A 22199-nucleotide genomic window follows, 5' to 3' on the forward strand; every position below is an offset into this window, starting at 1 on the left:
ATTTTGTCATATTTCTGTCTTCTACGGTTGTGTTTTTGAAGTTATTCTTCTTTTAGGATGCATGGGAATATGATGATAGTGATTTTTACAAGAACGAAAAATTAAAATCGACACAAAATGTTTTGCAGAAATTTCTACCAAAAAAGTAATTTCAAATATTTAATTTTGTAAATTGTGTATAAACACGCATTTAAAGTTCTGCCGGATTATAAGACACAACTACAGTGTTTAACAGTGCAATGAGAAAAACAGTTTATTAAATACGTAAATCTAAAACCTTTTTTGAGATTATTCCAGCGATTAATTTGCTTACCATTATGTTTCAGGAGCGGCTCAGTTCTGAAGAAATAACGCGACTTAGCGACGTACGGAACCTGGTGAACCAGCTGTACGAAGCTCTAAACGTCCGGGAACATCAAATACGCAAAGAGCGTGAGCTGCGGGCGCAGCTGGAGAAGCTGTCGGCTGAGTTACAGCCCTTAGAAGAGGTAGGTCTTACGGTACTTGTAAAATAAAATTGTAAGATAACTAGTAGAGGAGTGACTGTTTTTAGCTAATGCTGTAAAATAATATCCACTTAATATGATGGTAAGTGCTAGTTATTTTCTATGGACATCTATTATATCTATGGGAGGCATATAAGACAGGAGTCCTGCATAACATGAGGTCCGCTACTGGTGCGTTGCTGTCACTAAAACATTTCTTTAGTATCCCAGTCTCTGTAGTAGAAGGGCCCTAACCTTTTCCTATCGTAAATGCTAACACCCGCCCGCACGTTCCACCGCACAGATGATTAACTTGCTGCAGTCTCTTTGCGACGAGTGTGCGTTTGTGGATGAAACGATAGGATGCAAGTGGGACGCATGAGGAAGAAAAGAGGAAAGAACCATCACTGGACCCAACAAAAATATTAGTCGTAGTCTACTCTTTGTTGGGACTACAGCTGGGAGCTGCTCTCTTCCTTAAGAACATCAAGGCTTTTAGATTTACTCACAAAGTTTAGCACCTACTTACTATAAATAGATGAATGACCGCAAAACTTCCCCATACTTCTTAGTAGAATGTAATTTAACATTTTCACAAGTAAATACTCATTCTACATAGCATTCAATCCCTATTCTGTTGGAAAAGATTTAGATAACTCAGCGAATTTTAGAATCGGTCATTGAAAATCTTATCTTGTTGAAAGTTTAAACGTTCGTAAACGTCAGTGATCGTCAACAAGTTTTATGATTAGTGCGGGTTCAGAATTGGATCTGTCTGATAATATTTAAATCTTTGTAAGCATCTTATATGCATTGAAAACTTTAGAAATTAACTTGAAATGAAATTGATTTTTGAACGTTGTAGAAATTAATTCTTGTCTGACTAATGACAGCAGCGTTAAACGCTGCGGTCTGGTTTGAAGAGTGAGGTGAGGGAGACCTTTCCAAGACGTTCCAACTTGGTCCTCAAGGAAACAACGCACCGGTGGCCGATCTTAAGTAGGGATCTAATCGAATGGTTCTCCATGGGTGGCAGCAGCCACTTATCGGTTGGCCTGCATACTCATTTGCTAAATTAATATTATATTAAAAGAATAAGTTTCTCATTCGGGCAGATTCAGTATTCGCTCAGTCTGATGACACCTCAATACTTGTTAGCATCATTTCTCACTATAAACTTTAACCCTTTCTAAAATAATATTCCAGAAACGGATGTCCTTGGAGGTGGAAACCACTCGTCGCACATCAGCGCTCACGTGGATCGGGCTGGGGCTCATGGGTGTTCAGTTCGGGGTCCTCGCTCGCCTCACCTGGTGGGAGTACTCTTGGGACATCATGGAACCCGTCACCTACTTCGTGACGTATGGTACAGCGATGGCTGCGTACGCTTACTTCGTGTTGACTAAACAGGTATTTTCATAGTGAATTTAGTGTAATGGGAAGATCAGTGAATACATCAGACATAAAACGCTTTCTATACTCACTGCCCCACACTAGGATTCCCTGTATCATGGGTGCTATGGACACACGCAGAGACAAATACAAAAACACTCAGGTCCAGAAACAGAAACCTATATTCATCATTTAGAAATCTGTCTGGCCGGGGATCGAACCCGGGATCCTCTGCGCGTCAGACCGGTATCGTGACCGCTACGGCACGCAGGTCGTCATTGTATAGTCATTATGAATCCAATATTGGCCCACTATTGAGCACGGGTCTCCTCTCAGAATAAGACGAGTGTAGCGGCCTACACTCATCTTATTCGACTCTGGCGAGTCTATGGGTGGACGACGTTAGCCAAGTGCAGGTTGGTAGACGTCACACAAATTCAAGATTATTTTTCCAAAATCTCAGGCCTATACCTATAGCTTTCATAAGGTTTTCCTTCGCCGTTAAATCAAATGATATCTAAATTCTTAAATAGAAGTAACTTTGAATAACAAAAGTGCGTTTGAAATCTTAAAACCGAACTCTGTACTTCCTATGTGAGGCTGAATTTGGAAAAGCGTGTGAATAGTCGAAGAGAAATGACAATAGTGCTGGTGCCATGTGTGGATGACGTGTGCGGTATTTACGAGTGCACTAAAATTTTTGGCAAATACTGCTTGCTACATGCTCCGCCAACTTCACAATAGCATTTGTAGCGATATGCTTCGAAAATAACTTTCAGCCTATTTTTATGTATACAGTCATAGATTAGTAAAGATTACTCACACCTAACAAGAAAATGTAACCGGTTTTGACAATTGAAATGGTCACTGTCATCTATTTTCGTGTTTGAAAAATATTTTAAAAATGTAGTTTTTAGATCATTTACGAATGAAACGTTATTTCTCCGCACTTTTTCTTCGATTTCGTGTTCTTGCACCACGTAACTGCACATGTCGGCATTGTTCCGCGTAAATTACACCATGACAGTCATTAAATGGCTGACACATTTGTCAGCCGTTTAAGCCATTTAATGGCTTCCATCAATTACAAGGCGGTGAGATATCTATACTTATCCATGTATACAGTATATTTTTTTATTATTTCGCGTACGAAACATGACGGCCAATAATTAAAAAGGTATATATTGATCATATTAATAATATAGAAAAATTAAAACATACTGAGTTTCTTGTCAGATGTTGTTCTGATCCGGTGGTGGCACAGGAAAAAATATTGTACATGACATTTTGTAAGCGCTCCCATTAGTTTAAAAAATAAATACATTTATCTTCGCGTAAAAAAATACTGATGTTGTGATTTTCATAAAGAAACTAAAGAAACGATAAATTACGCAGCAACTATACTATTCTAAGAAAATATAAATAAAACGTCAGACTGACACACTTCATTTGTTTTAGTTTTTTTTTACTTAAAATTCAGTAGTTAGTTTTTATAGGTGCCAGTATGAAACGTAAAAATATAAATAAAAATAAATATGAAATAAAAATATACTAATTTATAAATTGCGTCGTATTTAAACTGTAACAAAAAGTAAAATAAAAAAATAAATCAAAAATAAAATGAGAATGTTATTTATGTTTTTTTTTTTCTAATTTCAGGAGTACGTCTTGCCCGATGTGAAAGACAGGCAGCATCTACTAACTTTGCATAAGAAGGCGAAAAAAATAGGCCTCGACATCAACCAGTACAATTATCTCAAGGATGAGGTGAGGCAGAAATTGCCGAGGCTAATTTAAAATCAAAAATTGATTTAATCTCACTTCATGATATAGCCAAAAAACGTTTTAAAAGGAAGCATAACATTTATGGTTATATTTTTTTATTAACGGACTATAAAAAATTGGTTTTGTATTCGACCGCTATGTATGTATGTTCGTATGTTTGTAAAAAGTTTGTACGTCTGCGATTTTCTCAGAAACTACTGATCAAATTTGGAAAAAGTTTTGTTTATTTGAAAGCATATATAACTAAACGTTCTATTGTTAAGGTATGCTCTTATTTTATAGTTACTTTATACGAAGGTACTACCGTTACACCCAGTGTGAGTGGAAGCAGTTCTGCTTTCCGATGAAAATTATGGATGCCTATATCATTCGTCGGGAGGATTCCTCCACTATATCAGTCCTCGGGTGTGGCAAAGCATCTGTGATCGGTTTCATATAGAAACCCTCTTCCATGTGGACTTTTGTAACTGACATCCATGGGCGAGTGTCCACTTACCATCAGGTGGACTGTATGGTCATTTGTCACTTCGATCTTATATCATAAACATAAATATATTTCCTGGCCCTTTTGTGAACACCCTGACTGTGTTCGCAACCTGACTAATAATATTATTAATATCTGACTAATAACCTTATTAATATCTGACTAATAATCTTATTAACATCTGACTAATAATGTTATTAACATCTGACTAATAACCTTATTAACATCTGACTAATAATGTTATTAACATCTGACTAATAACCTTATTAACATCTGACTGGTAACCTTCTTAATATCTACAACAACTCATTTCAGATCGACAAACTCCAGAAAGACCTGGCCCGTCTCCGCGACCCCCTGCAGATTCACCTACCTCCCGGCTACGAGAAAGACGATGACAAGAGGTCCCCGCTCACGAAAATCAAGGACATGCTGGAAGGAACGACCAAGAAAATGAAGATCACGTAATGATTGACGACAGTGTACTGATCTAGAACGTAATTGCAGATTTTGTTCAGATTTTTGAAGGTTTTGATTAATATTTTGACGTTGGATTTTGTGTTTACATCTTTGATCGATTTCAATAATGTTTTTTTTTAATTAATGCTTTAGCTTTATTTGACAAAAAATGTTTGACTAATGATTTGTTTGATTTGATTGTTGGGACTTCGTGTGGTGGAATAAAGCTCAATTGACCATTCTTAATAGCTCAAATAATTTATGGAATATAAATTCTACCTAACAGACAGACTTTTCCCTTATTTAAAGGAAGAAGAGTTGTCTGAGCTTTCATTTGTCTGATGTTCCGCGTAATGTTTGACAATGTTTATGCATGAATCTTTGTCAATATTACCATAAGTGCTTAAAATCAAGATTTGAAAAAAAGCCTTACCTAAAGATGGGTTTTGGAAGAAGTGGCTACACTGTGAACGTGGATGATATAAATAAAATTAATACCATACCATTGCAATTTATAATTCTATTACAAAATTTAATAAGTTGGTTTTAAAATGAGGCCAAAAGTGATAAAAACGGGTAATATTTGTTTTATAAGGATTAGAAAATTATACTTATTTTAAAATTATATTTATTTTTATAGACTCATGATTGTGTTGGATTGTTGTGATGTAGTATGGTTAAATAAAAATGCACGTTCAAATTGACTTATATATCTAAACATAATACTTTTGTGTTAAACTCGTTAGAAATTATACTCACCTATATTCACACAGAAACAAGGCAAAATGGCAATGACTGTCCCATTATTACGTTCAGAAAACATCGAAGACATGAAGCTATTTCTAGAAGAAAATGTGTTGAGTTAAATATCAGAATAATCTGTTTTCATGTTGTCTACTTTGTTCATTAATAATTATTTTTGTATATTTGGCATTAACATTAACAGTTTGCAGAACAGATATATGGTTTTGTAAAATAGAATAACATGAGAATAAATCTGCAATTACATTTTTGATATTAAGTACGCATTTGTATTATATTCCTCTAGGAATAGAAGCCTTGTTGAAAATCGACCGTTGCATTTCTGGTTTGAGAGATTAAGTAATTATCATAATAATATTTGTATGTTTTTAAGATCTTGACGAGTCCCTTTGCAGGACGGAATATTTTGTTACTCTATCTTTTCACCACCTACCCACCGCTGGGCATCTTCCCACTTGTGGTGAAAATAAAGTAATTTCACAAATACACCACAGACGTAAATAAGATTGATTATTTTGTTGTTATTTTTTGTAAGATTTTAGTGTGTATTTTGGAGAAATGGAACGGGAAGCATAACGTATACCACAGACAAAACCATAGACTTAAGATATTTCCTACTTACGTGATAAGTCTATGGTCACATGTGTTTATGAATAGCCAAAATTATTATGTAATTATAAAAATGCATGTCCTTATAGATTTTATTCACAAGTACTCATATTTTCACGTTATATCGCACAATACTTATACAGATTATTATTTAGTGACCGTTAAATAATGTTGTGAAATATTATTTTCATTATTAATTCAATTTTCGTATTTAGATTTTTTTTAATAAGCCTGTTGTTTCTAATTATAATTTATTTTGTTTAGTACTCGATGCATTATATAATTTGTTTAGTAAAAAACCGAATGAAAATTTGTTAGTTACAAAGCTTAACGTCGATTTATGAATATTTTAACGTATTTTTAGTGTATCATTTTAGAAAAATCTTGAATTTAGACAAATTTTATAGAATATTTTTAGTATTTTCAAATTTTTTCATGCTCAGAATATGTTTCCTATAAATCTAAGACAAATTTTATTTTTATTGTAACCTTATATTTAGCAAAGAAACACTAACATCAGATCATATTGTTATGAAGTGTGCCAATGTAAAGAACTTAATACTGTTAAATATGAATGGTCTAGAAATGAGAAGATTTAGTCAAAAGTTTACTATAATTTTAATAATAAAATAAAATAATAAAAATACTAAATAAATAAGATAGGTTAAACATTAATAATTTGTGTAATATATCATTTAATTACACAAATTTTACTACGGCAAAAATGTTTATTTTGTTTAGTTAATAAAAACCAGGGAGTAAGGTAAGCAACATTTAATTATAAGTGGACTTAAAATTGTGATATTTAATCAACATAATTATATTTTGATTAATTATCACAATATGCCGCGTCTCTACGTTTCGCACTTCTGCTAACTTCAAACGTTTACAATAATTATTTGGCTTAATTTTTTTTACACAAATCAAGGCAAACACTATCCACACGCTTGGATTTGTGACAGTATGCTGTGGTTTGGTAAGCGTATGGATGCGGCATAGGATACTTGAAGTTCGTTTGCGACCTAAAATACTTTGGCTTTAAAATCAACCAACCAAAACATCACAATGCTCTCGACAAGAAGAAACCTATATAATTGTTAAAATATCTAAAAAAGTACACCAAAATACCACTAGATTAGTACACAGGGAATAAAACAAAAGTATAAAATTTTATGGTAATTATATGTAACAGTGCAAACTAATGGTAACTTATTGACGCACTGTTTAACGAATAGATGAATTATTTATAGTTTAGCAAAATTTATTAGTAAAAAATATTAAAACATGTACTGAAACGGCATCTTTGAGGCTAAAAAACTTGCCACCACAACTTATGACCAGTCAGCTCATTTCTAGGCTCACAAAAGGAAGTTTATTTACAACATATTCTGTAAAGTAGTTAGTAGTTATTTATTCTAGTCTCACTTATGAATTTCAGTAGTTTGCCACTCCCTTTTAGTTAATGCGTTCCTTATGCTTGCCTTAGTTGTTTTGATCTTTGAAGATGTTGACTAAACTAAATTTAACGACATGAAAGATGAAAATGACTTCATGCTTTTATGTTTTGTCCGACATTCGTCCTTAGCGAAAATTTATTTATTAAAAATATATTAACTAGGTATGTTAGCTTTTACACATTGACTTATGTTATGAAATAAAAAAGGAATATTTTAATATTAATTTTAAGGCGAAGTAGTACTCATAATGTTTGTTTTCAAAGATCAATATCTCATTAGTTTGCTTTTGTGTTTAAGCTCAAATATTTTATGTGAATACTTTGAGATTGTATCATGAAAACTAATTTTATTGTTATAACAGTTTTTTTTTTTAATTTAGTTATTTGTAATAAAACATAGATAAATAATCAGCAATACAAATAATACTTAATTTGGGTAATGTTGGATACAGATAATGTGTAATATAAAACAAATACAAGTAATTGTTGGGCCCTGCTCAGTAAATTCGCGCCTTAAGTCACTTTGTTATCCAAATTATAATTATATCTTATAATGATATTTCAGAAATAATCGTTTACGCTTTTTAAATGTCCATATTGTTTCGCACCATAACCTGTCATACTGACTGGAACCAATTTTAGAATTTCCATTTGTGTCATAATTGTAAAAAAATAAAAGCTGTTATAAAAATAGTTTTTATGGATACAAGCTCAAAGTATACTCTATTAGTAGATAGTAACTGTAAAATATTAAAAGAAAGGACTTAGATAGTAAAATAAATATGCACTAAATAACTTTTATTTGCATTGTTGAATTTGCGCGAAGATTATTTACATTATTCATCTTATTCATATATTTTAATATAAATTTATGCTATTGATTTGATGCGCTATGTTAAATTTGTTTTTAATTAAATATATTACTTAAATTGAACAGTTTTTCAGTAACTAACATGTTTGTGCAGTACTAATAAAACCTAAAATGACGTAATTCAAGGTTATGTGATAGTCCGGTGTTGCCATTACAAATATTTATTTTTCTGATGTTTTTATTAACATTGAACGACATTAAAACAAACGTACAACTAATTTACTATTAATAATTATACTTTTATATATATAGAACTTGAAGTTTCAACTAGACACTATTAAAAACGGTTATAATAAATGACAGATGCAAGGATATTTTTGATTGGGATTATATTTGATTAAGGTTTTTAACTGATTTATAATTATAATTATTTTATTAGATTACAATATTAGTACACAATAATTTCCATTCTCATTTTTTCCTTTTTATCACAAAGCTACAAATAGTGGAATTTTCTATTATTTTTTTGTAATTGTTAAAGAAATTGTTGTTCATAAAAAGTAAGAAAGTATAGAATCATTAGTGTGTAACTGCTCTTATCTGACCTGTTGTACTATATTTCATAATATGCTTGAATATCGTTTATTATTAAAACATTTGATTAGGAAAATATTGGCTAAAGGTTTGTTTGCATTAGGATAAAATAGTTAAAATAAACATGCCGTAGGATAAAATAATGGCTGTGAAATAAATGTTAATAAGGCATTTTCAGCCCTTTTATTCAAGTTATCTGATTTAATATAAATACACATGTAGATCCCGATATCTAAAAATATTTGTTTGACGATATAAATAAGTAAACAAAAATTGTTTCTTTTTGTAAGATATTTTTTGATAATTGATGTTCATCGTTATATTTCAGTTACATTTTATTTTGTATATTTTTTACTACTTTATATGTATTCGTACTAAGTACATTAAACATATGAAAATAATTTTGGCCCCAATGTCGGCAAGCTGTTTCGATCACAATCAAATCTACAGGTCTAATTTGGATGAAATCTTTTTAGTATGATCCTCGACATTGACGCCGCCATTGACAAAAATTACGCTAATTATAAAAAAAATCATGATCTGTATAAAATATGGTCCATTTAGGAGTTTATTTCTGTATAGTCCGCGCCAAACTGCTAGTCCCCTCTGAAAATAACAATGAGTCGCGTCGCTATATTTGTCGCAAATTGTATGACTACACCTGCTCGCAACAACTTCAGAGCGGACTAGCAGTTTGGCGCGGATTGTACTTAAATTATGGAGAAATGTTTTTGTATCAATACCACAAAAGTGTTATAATTACTTGTTATAGAAAACCCACACGTAGTTAATAAGAGATATAAATAGTTGTGCATGTATTGTATATACCTACGTTATAAAACATGGCTACTGTTATTTAATTATAACGTTCGTTTATAACGTTATTTTTCTAAGGAATAGGGCCTTAAGTATGTTGTCTTCATTCCTGTATATATCTTTTACTATAAATATACTATTAGTGCACGCACATATAATAATTCGCTCAAAAAGCTTATTCTTGTGATTTGCTGATTTGCCTTTTAGAAACTCTATCCAATGTATTTCTATATAATATAGATTTTATATATTTAAGTCGTAAGGTTGGAGCAAGGCTTCGGTCACCGTAAAGAATTTTATTTACTGTAGTTATGGATTAATATAATTGTTGCTTAAATCTTCGTTATTAAGTTAAAACAGGAAAAACAGAGGTTTGATTGCTAAACATTCACGCGCAAAGGTTTTTGGAGTAACATCAAAAAGCGTTATGGAAATTTGGTGCATTACACAAATAAATCGTTTAAATCTCACGGCTTTAACGTCGAGTTTTTAAATTATTTAATCTTTAACGTGTTATTTTTCAAATAATGCCCTATTGTATCAAGTATTCGTCACAAAAAAATCGCGTTACCTCTCAAATTTCAATGTTATTTATTAATGTTATAAATGTGTTAAATTAATTTGAAAATATTTAGGTAATATTTTTAAATCTACTATGAAGTTAATAATACTACGTTGATTATTATTTAATATTCTGTGGTAATGCTTGTGTTCTAAAAATGAATAGTTTTTTAAAGATATACTTACATTATTTTTTTATCTGTTGTAAATAATGAATGGTGAATGTTACTTTCATAATTATTACTATGTTTATTTTTAATTATATTGCTATTAGCACATATTTATAATATATGGTCATGTATTTTAACTATGCCTATTAATTAATTTAAATTATTTACGCGTAAACTGCTCTAAAACTATTATGAATCTGTACTTGTATTTGTTATTAAGGATAGTAGTCAAGCCTTAGTGTGAGTTTTAGCGTAAAAAAGTTTCCGAATACTACCGCCATTTTATCAACTTAGCGAAGTTGACAAAATGAAGTTAAAGTATAAAATTGTCATAAAATTATTAAAAGAAAGATATTCGATTTAGGTAATAATTTACTAATTACATAATTTGTAATAAAATTTTAGATTATTTTGTTAATGTTTTGTTTGTTTTTGAATAAACATACAATGTATTGACAGTTTTAATTCGAAAACATTTTTGTATTGAATACTCATAATAACGCTTCTGTATTTACACTTGTAACTTGTAATAATTTTCATTAGACACGTTTTCAATAATCTCGCATGTAGTTAGGTACGTAATCATAAATCTATTTAGGCCTAATTATTTAACCACTTACTAACTTTCCTGTTATTCACTAATGAAATTGCCAAACTACCCTTCCAATTTATGCATTGTCTTGTTAAATTTGTTACACCCTTTCCAATATTATATAAATTATGTAAACCCATTTTGTTCCTTCAATATGATGTCTGTTTTGCTGATTAAATTATGAAAATCAGATATTAATAATTGTTATAGAATAAAATTATTTTTTAAGGGTCCGTTTCCTGTCACGTATGTTTACTGTCATATGCTCATTAATTCATGGGTGTGTATATGCGGGCGTAGACCCGCGAGACAGGAAAACGGCCCTAACATAACAGAGTTGCCAACTTTCCCAAATTGCTGTTAATGATGTATGATGTATGTATGTATGAACGGAATAAGTCTTCACGTAAATTTTACGTTGATGTCTTAGAAAAATATTTTCAAATTTATACATAGCCAAAGTAATATGATACTTGCAGTCCGATTTAAGTTCCATCAATTATTTCTTTTGTATATATTTTAATCCTATAATATCTATCTATTAATATATATTTTACAGTATCCGTATAATAAGGACAATTAATTACCTAAAAGTGTTTGTAGTTGGCAACCCTGATAACTAACTGTACTGATAAAAAAATAATTTACAACTTTGAATCGACAGCAATCATTCATCTGTTGAAGCGGACAATATATTTATTAATCGTTAGAAGTGACGAAATGGGAGCAAGGAAGGTCTATGACTTTAGTACATCCATTGTTACAGTAGAAATATTGGGTGATCTTACCAAATTCTTGTGTGACACAGATGCCGGTGTTAATATAATCGTAAAGTAACTTACATTTGCTAGGGTTGTAATTGTAAATAATATTGTTGTAAATTATAGGCTTTCTATACGCACTATTAGGTACATTAATAAATGATCGAGTTGAATTCGGTAAAATTACCCGATGTTTCTTCTGTCCAAAAATCATGCAACTCCTTGACAGTTACTATTTTGCATTTTGTTAAATTTACAGTCGTGTTCAAATAAATTTCTAAAAAATGGTTCGATGCGTATTATTGATCAATTTACGTTACCTTTTTGGAAAATAGTACTAACAGTTTTAAAATTCTGTTATCATACTTTGTATTTATTGAAATCAAACGCTACCTGGCTTTATAAATCTTTATTTTCTTAGTAAATAATAAAACATACTAGAAATAGAATGTGCAATTACTTAAGGTTGTATGGAATCTATAGTTTCTTTTCATTTTCCAAAGCTTCGGAAGGAGAAATAGGTTTCGAACCGAACGGGTAGAGATCGATACTTTGTACGTGGGCCCTAACAGATACACCCGGTGGTATACCGAAATAGTCTTGACCTATGTTCTTAATTATAGTCGTGCCAGGCTTAGTGTGTTGTATATCGAAACCCACAGCAAAGTCTGGTGGGCTATTGTCGCCTTTTCCGGCATCATAATTGTTGTCGTCATGAGTATGCGATCCCTGCGAAGGTTTTAGCGGAACGTACGGTTTCTTCGTCGGCCTATAAGGTTTGATCGTTGGGCGCCATGGTTTGCCTGCAAGTTGTAATCATTACTAAGTTCTTTGTGCTGTCACGCGGTGCTTGGTGCCGTAGGTGTTGGTGTAATAAAAACCAGGTTGTCGGTGAATAATATTTATTGCGATCAAGCAAACTCTCTATTTATATTCCAAAGTGCATACTCGAACCTTACAGTGCATGGATTGAAACTTGTGATCTTGTTTCTTTAATTTTAAATTGGTTAATCATCAGTCATTCTTTCAATTACGAAAGAACGTAGACGTTCTTCTCCCAATTGAGAAAGAGCTGGTTATTTGGCATTAAATTCTTCATCAATATGAATGATGTTATTGTCATGAATAACCTGAGACTTGATGAAAACTGACTGACTTTGTCACTAGAAACAACAAGATCACCAACGTCAATCGATTCCAATCAGCCGTGCTATGCATCACCTGGTCCTTTGGTAGGATTAGGGCTTCCGAAATTTGAGATATCCTCATCAACATAGCCTGCGTCTTCGCTTCCTGATTCTTGCGTGAAGGGTGGGGTCTGGTTATATCCTTCGTCAGGTCTGTCGTCAGAACTGCTAGCTGGAGCAGAGCCCGAGCTGCCTCCAGGATTACTACTCGGTCTATCTGTGTCTGATGCTGGGAAAGGTGGGGGTTTTACATGACCAGATGCTGCCGTGCCGTCGGGACCTGAAAATTAGTCTAAGTGCTAAAAAAATCCTAACTATTTCATCTGCGGATTCGTTGAGTACGACGTATTAATATTGGGTCAAAATACGAGTGACATGGAAAGAATTAGAATATGATGCAGAAGTAGAATATTGTGATGTGGAGTTAAGTCATGTAAATGTGGATGAATATAAGATAAAATAGATATTGGAGTCCATCCCAGACTGCTATGAATAAGCATAAGATAAAAATGTTACATAACATTGTTACTGAATACTAAAAGAAAGCAAGTTACCTTTGAAAACGTCATCGCCACCAGTATCATCAGGAGCATACGAAGGCCCTGGTGCGCTGCCACTGGATCCAGCATTGACAAAGGTGGGGTCGTAAGCGCTAGGAATAGTGGGGAAGTAGGGGGGTATAAAGGGATCGTTACTGTTCTTCACGATCCTGTATCCAATGCCGGGACCAGCTATGTAGTGTACGGTTCTGGAACAAAAATTATAAAAAAGAAAACTCATTTTACAAATTATATTTTAAAGTCACTGAAATTTATATAGTGGTTGTTAGTGTGTGATACTGAAACCAATTATGCATAGGTTATGCATATGCATTTATGCCTTAAATATTGCAGTATTTGTAGTATGTTTTGGACTGTTTGAGAAAGTAGATGCACTTATAAAACGCGTTTAAATGGGTCTTCAGTGGATGAGCTTTTGATAAGACTTTTGTTTTAATTAAAATTGTTCTATAAGTCCGTTTTTGCTTCTTTAGTTCTTCTGTTAGGTAAAAAATGGAAGGGCGTTAATACATTAAGTAGAAATATATAAAGTTTATACCTTTGTACGCCTTTATCATCTAAGAACGTGTATGATCCTCTAACGTTCCCGTGGGAGTCACTGCTCTCGGATCGTCTTTGATCTGGTCCAGCTGATATGAATCTGTAAAATATTGAAAACCAAAATTAGTAAGGAGCACATTTACTTCCATATGACTTTCGCATAAAATAAAATTTGAACTTCTGTTATGAATACAGTAGTAAAATCTTAAAAGTATCTATTGAAAATTGATAAAATCAGAAGGATACGATTTATATTGTTATTATGTAACAAATACCTATACGATCCATCAAGGCCTCTCTGCACAGCAGTACGACCCCTAGGCCTCGCTTCACCCCTTACAAGTGGAGCGCGGTGGAATGGAGTTCCAATTACACCAGGATTGTCAGGATGAGCGGAGGATACATGGAAACCGGTGTCTCTACCAGCTATATAATTTACGTCATGGCGCTCACCAATGTCGTCCACGAATGTGTAATGGCCTGGAGAAAATTACATTTTTTCAAACTAATACGTTATTTAATTGTAATTGTAATTTATAATATAAGTAAGTAACAAATGTTCTATTACAAGTTTATGCTTCATCATACCTTTCACATCTCCTCTGCTATCAGCATTTTCGTTTTTCGAATAAGTCCTGGTTTCAAAATTAAATGCGTAGCTGGGATCTTCATTTGGATCGAAGAAAGGATCATCCTTGTTTCCTATATTACCTCGCGGCCTTTGATCCAGGTCTAGCTTTCGATGCACGTTTGGGCCTTTAGCGCGGAACCTAGAAAATATTTTTTAAGTATTTGGCTATTTGATTCATATTTAAAAGTATTATAAATAAAATAAGAAGAAACTTAAGTGTAACTGTCTTGAATATGTATTTTATTATTCTACTTATTGGGAGTATTACAAGGTCGCACACTATGACCAATTATGTTCTTCCTTAACTTTTATGGAGTTTTTGAAATCTTACCCTCTTGGTCCAGCAGTGTATACTGTTTCCTTGACAACATCAGTCCCAGGTTCCCTCGCTCCGAACCGACCTCCCACTACTCCGTTGGGATTACCTTTTGCTATGTGATAGCTACCGCCTCTATCTTTGTTTGAATATCTGTTAATTAAGAATATAATAATTGAATATTAACAAAAGAAAAACTATATTCAGGAAGTTAATTATATCAGAACTATGTGCACAACTGTATTGTCAGTGAGATTTATTAGGCACAATCCGCATTAAATAATTCTAATGCAAAAAAAAACTTTTTAAAAATCATTCAAAGCTTTCTAGACGTTCTGCAATATTACAGCATATTTAAAATTTTATAAGTGCTTTAATTTAAATTTGTAAATGTTTGTGGAATTTGTTATTTATGTTATTTTTTAATTAAAATTATAGTTATTTAAAAAAGGTGAATCTATTTTTTAAATTTTTACTTAATAAGGTTTACAAAATAGTTGACGAATTTAAATATTGTATTATTGCAAAATCAGTTTCGTTGTGTAAAAAAATAATAGGTACACGTCAATCAAAGGAAATTTCGTATTATTTTTGATTAAGTACAAATTAGCACATTGTAAAATTCGAACTGATCTTCACCACAAAAATAGATTAAAAAAATACCCAAAATCGAAAGATCCATCCGTATTCACACTATTATAGTCGCCGTCGTTAGTCCTAGATTTCCCGGGGATGACTTGACTCCTGGTCAAGGCGCACACACACAGAAACACACTGAAGGTCCAATACATTTTGGCACTTTTTTGTACTTTTAATTAATTCTCATCTCACATCAACTTCGAGCTACGTACGGGATATAACTATGGAAGTAAAAAACAAAGGCTCTCTTATATATGGCGCTAAAAATGAGCGTCCAACGGAGTCATACCGCGTGAAAACGACCGGACATCATTGTTATTAATATTAGGGTTGTTGTCCAAAGCGACACGTTCTGTCCGTAAGCTATAAAGATTCATACTGACAGAGATATGACTTGATGATGCAGAGGAATGTTGACTGTTACATCTATGTAAAACTTGATACACCACCTGAAATATAAACTTTCATAACGCAAAAAGAAATTGTGAATTATTTAACGATTTATACCAAAAATCAACCTACTTACATACGCTGTATTAATTTACAAGAGCTTTACTGTTTGTCGTTTATATTAATCAATAAATAATTATCAAATAAAATAATAAATAAATAAAATAAGCTCTTTCTTTCAATGTAATATTATAATTTTCAATTAAGATTGAGAATTAAGTTTTTACGTTCACCTACCTATTTATTATATTACAAGTTATATTTTCATCTATTTATGTACCGTTCATACTCTTCAATTAAACTGTAAACTTAAGTATATTTTGGAGTGTTTTAAGAAGTTAAGAAAATAAAACAACTCGCTATCAAAAGCTTAGTTAGCATAGCTATCAGTGTGCGTCAGCTTACATCTTAGGAGATGTAGCGAGCAGATGCGAGGGCCACTACATCCTCTGTTCCGTCTCTACCAGGAACGTAAACTGCAGTTTGTCGATGTTAACGTTAATTTACGTAATTAGTTCTTAGTTCTTAGAAGATGATTAGCTTTAGTATGAATGCCTATATTTATTTATAGGCTTTTTATAATTTGCTTATAGAAAGAAGTAAGCAAAGAAGCTCAAGTATGTAATAAGATGAAATTTTAAAAATCTAACCATGTCATTGATCTTTATTTTAAGCATAATAGGTTAAAATGTAGGTACGTATTATAGGCGGATAATTGAAGAAATATAAAAATGTAAAAAACGAAATTCTGTCTATTTATCATTATTACCATACCTACCCCATTATTATATGTATAATTCTGTTTAAATTTCATTATTGGGTCCTAATTTATTGCTGAAACCCTAGTGTTTTTTTTAAGAAATACTCTCTGTTTACTTTCCGTGCAAGTCGTTTGAATCGATTCAGGCCTCATAAAAATAAGCTTGCTTTGAAAAGTTAAGTTATTAAAGCAATATCAGATTCCTATACCCATATGTTTCGTTGTTATGCGAGTCATCAGAAAAAATAATAAAATTGGTATTCTATCCATGTAATCACGGTCAGTTATCTTCATTTTACTTTTGTGTGTATGGTCTAATCTTTTAGTAATAACTGGCAGTATTTTAAAAATGAATCCTCGCCCTAACCTGATACACATTAAGCTTATCAAAAGCTATCAAGGGCAAAGGAAGACCCCATGTTCCAATACAGAAACTTACCACAACCCATTAATAGCGGCGTCCGGCGTTTGTTTCACTTCCTCATAAGCCTTCGCATCGCACAATGCTGTAATAAATGTCTAATTGTGATGAGATCGCGCCAACTTATCCATAACACGCTTGCTGTAATAAAATTATGACGTTCGACCAAGGCATCATCCAGCAAAAACATAAATTCTAAGCTATGACTTTTTTATGATATCATGGAAGTGGCAAATCACCTTATCGTAGTAAGTGGCTACTGCCGCCCATGGACATTTGCAACCAACCCCAGATAAGTTGAGACTGCTACCTGCGGTTGGCCGCAGGTGCATTGCTATCTCTGAGGACTAAGTTGAAACGCCTCGGTTAAGTATATCGCCCTTACAACACCCTATAAAATAGAGCACAACAGCGCTTAACACTGCTGTTATTAGGTTGAAAGAGGTTAGGTGATACCTCCAGAGTCGAACCACAAAGCGTTCTACCACTTTCAAGATTTTTTTAGAATATTTGTTTAACTCCCATTTTGTCCAAATAATCTTTGTAGCAAGTTAACTGATTTCATAGCATTTTCCGGTAGGTTGGTTTGGTGGCTCCTATAGCCGTTAGGCGCACGCGTATTCGACCGCTAAAGCACTATTTCATCTTATTTTATTTCAATCGTATGTAACGTTATATATTAGATATTTCTGAGAAGTTCCTATTTAGTACCTAGAAGTAGGCATGTAGTTACTCGATTTTTTTTGTATATTTCAGTATCCGATTTAAAAGATGTGACCGCTTAACACGTTAGCTGCGGAACGCGGCTTAAAACACCTCGTCCATGTCTGGTCGTTATAGCGGTAAGAAAAAACTTTAACTTCTCTGTGGTGCGAGAGGCATAACTTCCGTCTGGTTCAGTGTAGGAGAGTGATAACTATATGTTTGTGATGTGCTACTGATTCCTAGTTCTATGGTACACCAACCTAATGTCGGGTTTATTAGACCTCGTACCGCACTGAACAAATAATAATGCTAACACAGTGCGGAACGAGGTTGGGAACGCCTCGTTTCCCCACGCACCTCGTACCGCACCCCACGCTAGCTTCACGTGGTTAGTGTTGTGCAACGCAGTCGAGGCTGCGTAGCGACGAAGTAGGACCGCTGTCTTTATGTTGAAAATTATCATGTCGAAACGTTGCCGAAAAAAGTTGATCATGGAGGAAGATGAAGAAAAACCGGTTGAAAAATCTGAGCCAGAATCAGAATACAGGAAGATATTTCAAAAACAGGTAAGTCACAAATATACTCTGTCTAGGTGAAAGTCCAGTAGTGAGACTTGGCAGGCTAGGCGTATATCCGTATAGTAAGAAATTACATTATAGATAATTACGTTTCCTGTTATGGTTTAAACAAAAGTTAAGCAGCTACATTATTGATATAGGAAACGTAGGCAAAATCGTTACCGAGTATTCCGATTACTCTTTACCCTAATCTATTCGCTCCTACTTTTCAGAATCCACTGCAAAGAAAGCACATCATCTCGATAAGGGTCCAAAGAAGAAGAGATGTGTCGGATGCTACGAAAAACTCCGCACATTCTTGACATGTCGTGAGGCAGACAAAAAAACCAAAAAAAAAATCTCACGAAATGCACTGTTTGCAAAAAACCTTATTGTCTGAAATGTTTCAATGAAAAACATCCATAACTTTTCCCCTTTTTGTATTCATTCTGTCCATAACGTTGATAAATAAAAACAATAAAATAAAATCGATATTTATTTTCCCATCACTAAATTATATGGAAACCTGCCATTTTTCAGTGCGGTCCGAGGTGCATTAGACCCACATTTTATTTTACCCATAGAATCTAAAGTAACGAATTTAACCAAGGGCGGCGGCAGTTTTAGGTTAATCAACTCATTGGTAATAATAATCAAGACAAAAGCCGTCCATTTTATCTGATTTGGCGCCAAAAAAAGGATTTTAGTCTCCTTCGGGCGGTGGGATTTAACACGCCTCGTGCCGCCACAATGTCGGATATAGGACGAGGTTTAAAACAACTCGTAACGCAGTAATGGAAAGTACAGAAAAATCTGTGCCGCAGGGAACGTGTTAAGGTAGTTTTAATTTATTTCCAAAATATTATTCACATATTTAAATGATACAATGGAAACAGTGTAATGTCCGCTTCGTGCAATCATCAAGTTTTATGTCGAATACTCGTCAAGATGTAAGGCATACTAACATGACCTCTTAAGCACAACTGATTCAGTCATCAGTTTGAACACTGATAGGTCAACTTATTCTGGTTACGTCTTCATTTACATACGTCCTTAAATTGATGTAGTATTGTTTTAAAAAACTTTACTTTGATTACTTCTTTGTGATGTATGACCATAAAAGGTTTAAGAGTAGTCATCTTTTTTAGGGTTCCGTATCCTAAGGGTAAAAATGGAACCCTATTATTAAAATTTCGGTGTCTGTCCGTCTGTCCGTCTTTCACAGGGCTCTATTTCCGGATCCGTAATAGATAGACACATGAAATTTTACAAAGGATGCATAACGGTGCCCGCTATAACCATCATGTAGTCCGTTTGATGGTGGCCACTGCCACCCACGGGCATTTATAATCAATCCTAGACTGGGTTGTGGTCATATTTGAGATCGGCTACAGATGTGTACGGCTACAGGAGACTAACTTGAAACTCCTTGTACTAGTTAAATTATCTCCTTACCACCCTCCAGAACAAACCAGAATATAACACCTCTTAACACCGTTGTTATAAGGCAGAAATAGGTATGGCGGTAGTGCTTCCGGAGTCTAACCACGGAAGCTTTATGAGAGTTATAATTAAGTGTAAGTGGTACTTATTTCCCTTGTCTTTAATTATAGGCTAAGTTTTCGTTTGCAATTTTACCTACTATTATTAGTAGTCACTGGCAATAGTGCGGGTTTTCCTTATTATTTTTTAATGTAGGTAGGTACTCTCACTTTAATAAAGTAAGGACTAACTAACTAGATACTAGAGCCGCATAAAGGAGTCGTATGACTTCCTAATTAATTAATATTTTAAGACTTTTTCAAATAATAAAAATAAGGTAAGCGGTCACTATCACGAATCAAATATATAATTGTTTACCAATGAACAGTTTTACTCAACTTCAAATGGTATTATAATTTTAACTGAGGTCGGGAGAAGGAAGTTTTGGGGATGCTACTTCGGAAGACCCAGATGTTCACCTCATAGGTAAGTATTATTTTTACATCGACAGATAAATGTATAATTATCTATATAAAATCAGCATTACCGTCAATTGCATCATATTTTGCTTATGAATAGGACGATAAACCATAAAATATACATAAACCACCTATTGTGAGTTTTGTTTAGGTCTAATAATGCATAAAGGCTTGATTTTTCACAGACCAATCAGATATAATTTGATTAATTATATTTTTCGAATAAGAATAGAATATTTTACCGTACCCTTCTCTTCCACACATAGACACAGAACCCATTATTTTACGACAATTATTATCAGAAATATAGCACTTAAAACATCGGTACAAAGCTCTTTATTATTTCTACTTATTACACTAATGTAATCCATACACGCTACGGTCTACCGAACAGTTTTCCTGCGCAGGTTTACCTGTACAGGTTAACCGCACGTTGCTAGCGTTCAAGGGGACGTTCCGGTGTACCGTACGGTGTTCAATCCTGTAGCGATGGAATTGCCGTAAGTTGCAAAGGAAGAGTTGACTTCCGATCTTGCACTGGTCTTCTGCACAAGTTCACAAAACTGCACAGGTCTATTTCCACACACAGTCCGGTTTATCTGCGCAGGCAAACCTGAACAGGTAAACCTCTCCAGTGCACCGGAGAGTGTACGGCAGGCATAAGTCAAAAACATCCCTACCATAGATTTTTTGCTTTGCCGATGCTATATAAGTATGTAAGCTTCTAATCATGGTTACCAGACGTTTAAAGTTACTATTTCCCAATATCCGCTTCTTGTTTACATACAAAAAACTGATAGAGGTAAGTAGGCCTGGCTTTGGTCCCTATCGGCACAGATCAGCAGTTAGTTTAACATTGAATGGGGTACGTGCGGATCTAGAGGAAGTTGCTCCATTGCTGTGGAATATGAGGGGCGCCATCGGAAGAATGGATAACTTGAATCTTGTTAGATCTAGTTGGCATAATTGATAGTTTATTATTTATATTTTTAAGGTAATCTAGACAGAAAATAGGTAATTTTCTATTAACTACCAACTTACATTAGTTTGTTTTTTGTTTATGAACTAATGTGTTAATATACGAAGGACAGTTCATGTGGCGGTGACGGTTGACGACAATCGCCACCAATCGTGTCCGACTGTCGTCAGCAATCGTATCCGATTGTCATCGACAACGTTCTACGGCATGGCCGATCGTTTAGTGGTTTTTGGTCGTTGTGTTTGTTAGTTGCTGGTGTCTATAACTTCACGAATTTATGTTATGCGTATTATATTTATTTTACAGTTAAAAAGAAGCGTATATTTATCGGTCAACAGTCTCACTTCTGAGTGATTATTTTTGTCTAAATGTGATATAAGTATATGCGGTAGTAATATCTTAATATTTATGAAATATCCGAAAATAGTTTTTCTTTGGCATTTTGCAACCATTGTGGCGTGACGTCATCAAGCGCTCTAAAGTTACCGCACGGGTTCTAACTAGGTACGATCGCCCCAACGATTGAGGTCAAAAAGGTACATTTTTACGGCTTAATCATTCCCCCTTGATTGATATTTGAATGGGAGTGGTAATCACATTCGTCGGCAACTCAAGGCGCTGGGCACAATGGAGCTTCGAAGGGCATCTCTCATCTTCACGGTGGTGCGCACGGCGTGCCCGGTTATTGGACGGTTTTTGTATTGCCGAACTTACGAACTTTAATTAAAAAATTATTGCGATTTTTGGTCAGCAATC

The 22199-nt window shown here is 33.7% G+C and overlaps 2 protein-coding genes and 1 long non-coding RNA gene across 3 annotated transcripts in view; 2 read left to right on the top strand and 1 right to left on the bottom strand.

Annotated features, from left to right (window-relative positions):
* The window catches only part of MCU (mitochondrial calcium uniporter), a 232896-nt gene extending 220872 nt beyond the window's left edge, over positions 1-12024 (top strand). Inside the window, exons 5-8 of the mRNA XM_073084808.1 lie at positions 327-488; positions 1692-1895; positions 3537-3644; positions 4462-12024. Of these exons, the coding sequence (XP_072940909.1) occupies positions 327-488; positions 1692-1895; positions 3537-3644; positions 4462-4614 (627 nt within the window). The 3' untranslated portion in view covers positions 4615-12024. The remainder of the gene's footprint in view (positions 1-326; positions 489-1691; positions 1896-3536; positions 3645-4461) is intronic.
* A 114-nt stretch (positions 12025-12138) lies between these two features.
* Positions 12139-15880, bottom strand: Cpr73D (Cuticular protein 73D). Its single transcript, XM_073084487.1, has 8 exons — positions 15635-15880; positions 14987-15124; positions 14613-14794; positions 14300-14504; positions 14023-14124; positions 13479-13672; positions 12959-13204; positions 12139-12540 (listed from the first exon to the last, which is right to left on the bottom strand). Exons 1-8 carry the CDS (start codon positions 15760-15762, stop codon positions 12215-12217), a joined length of 1521 nt encoding a protein of 506 aa, XP_072940588.1. The 5' UTR covers positions 15763-15880; the 3' UTR covers positions 12139-12214.
* Positions 15881-18276: 2396 nt separating this feature from the next.
* On the top strand, positions 18277-18991 carry LOC140750997 (uncharacterized). The gene is made up of 2 exons (XR_012103261.1): positions 18277-18512; positions 18737-18991. It is a non-coding gene; the product is annotated as an uncharacterized LOC140750997 (long non-coding RNA).
* The last annotated feature ends 3208 nt before the right edge of the window (positions 18992-22199 follow it).

Source organism: Epargyreus clarus, unplaced genomic scaffold, assembly GCF_041222505.1.
Source record: "Epargyreus clarus isolate Ecla_fem2 unplaced genomic scaffold, WU_Ecla_fem_2.2 ptg000021l, whole genome shotgun sequence".
NCBI classification, from domain to species: Eukaryota; Metazoa; Arthropoda; class Insecta; order Lepidoptera; family Hesperiidae; genus Epargyreus; species Epargyreus clarus.

Excerpts from the sequence above, each read along its gene's own strand:
- Cpr73D (XM_073084487.1), bottom strand. The coding sequence starts at position 15,762 with ATGTATTGGACCTTCAGTGTGTTTCTGTGTGTGTGCGCCTTGACCAGG. Across the intron at positions 15,125-15,634 it reads GATGGATCTTTCGATTTTGG|ATATTCAAACAAAGATAGAG; the intron begins GTATTTTTTTAA and ends CTTAATTAACAG. Across the intron at positions 14,795-14,986 it reads TACACTGCTGGACCAAGAGG|GTTCCGCGCTAAAGGCCCAA; the intron begins GTAAGATTTCAA and ends AATATTTTCTAG.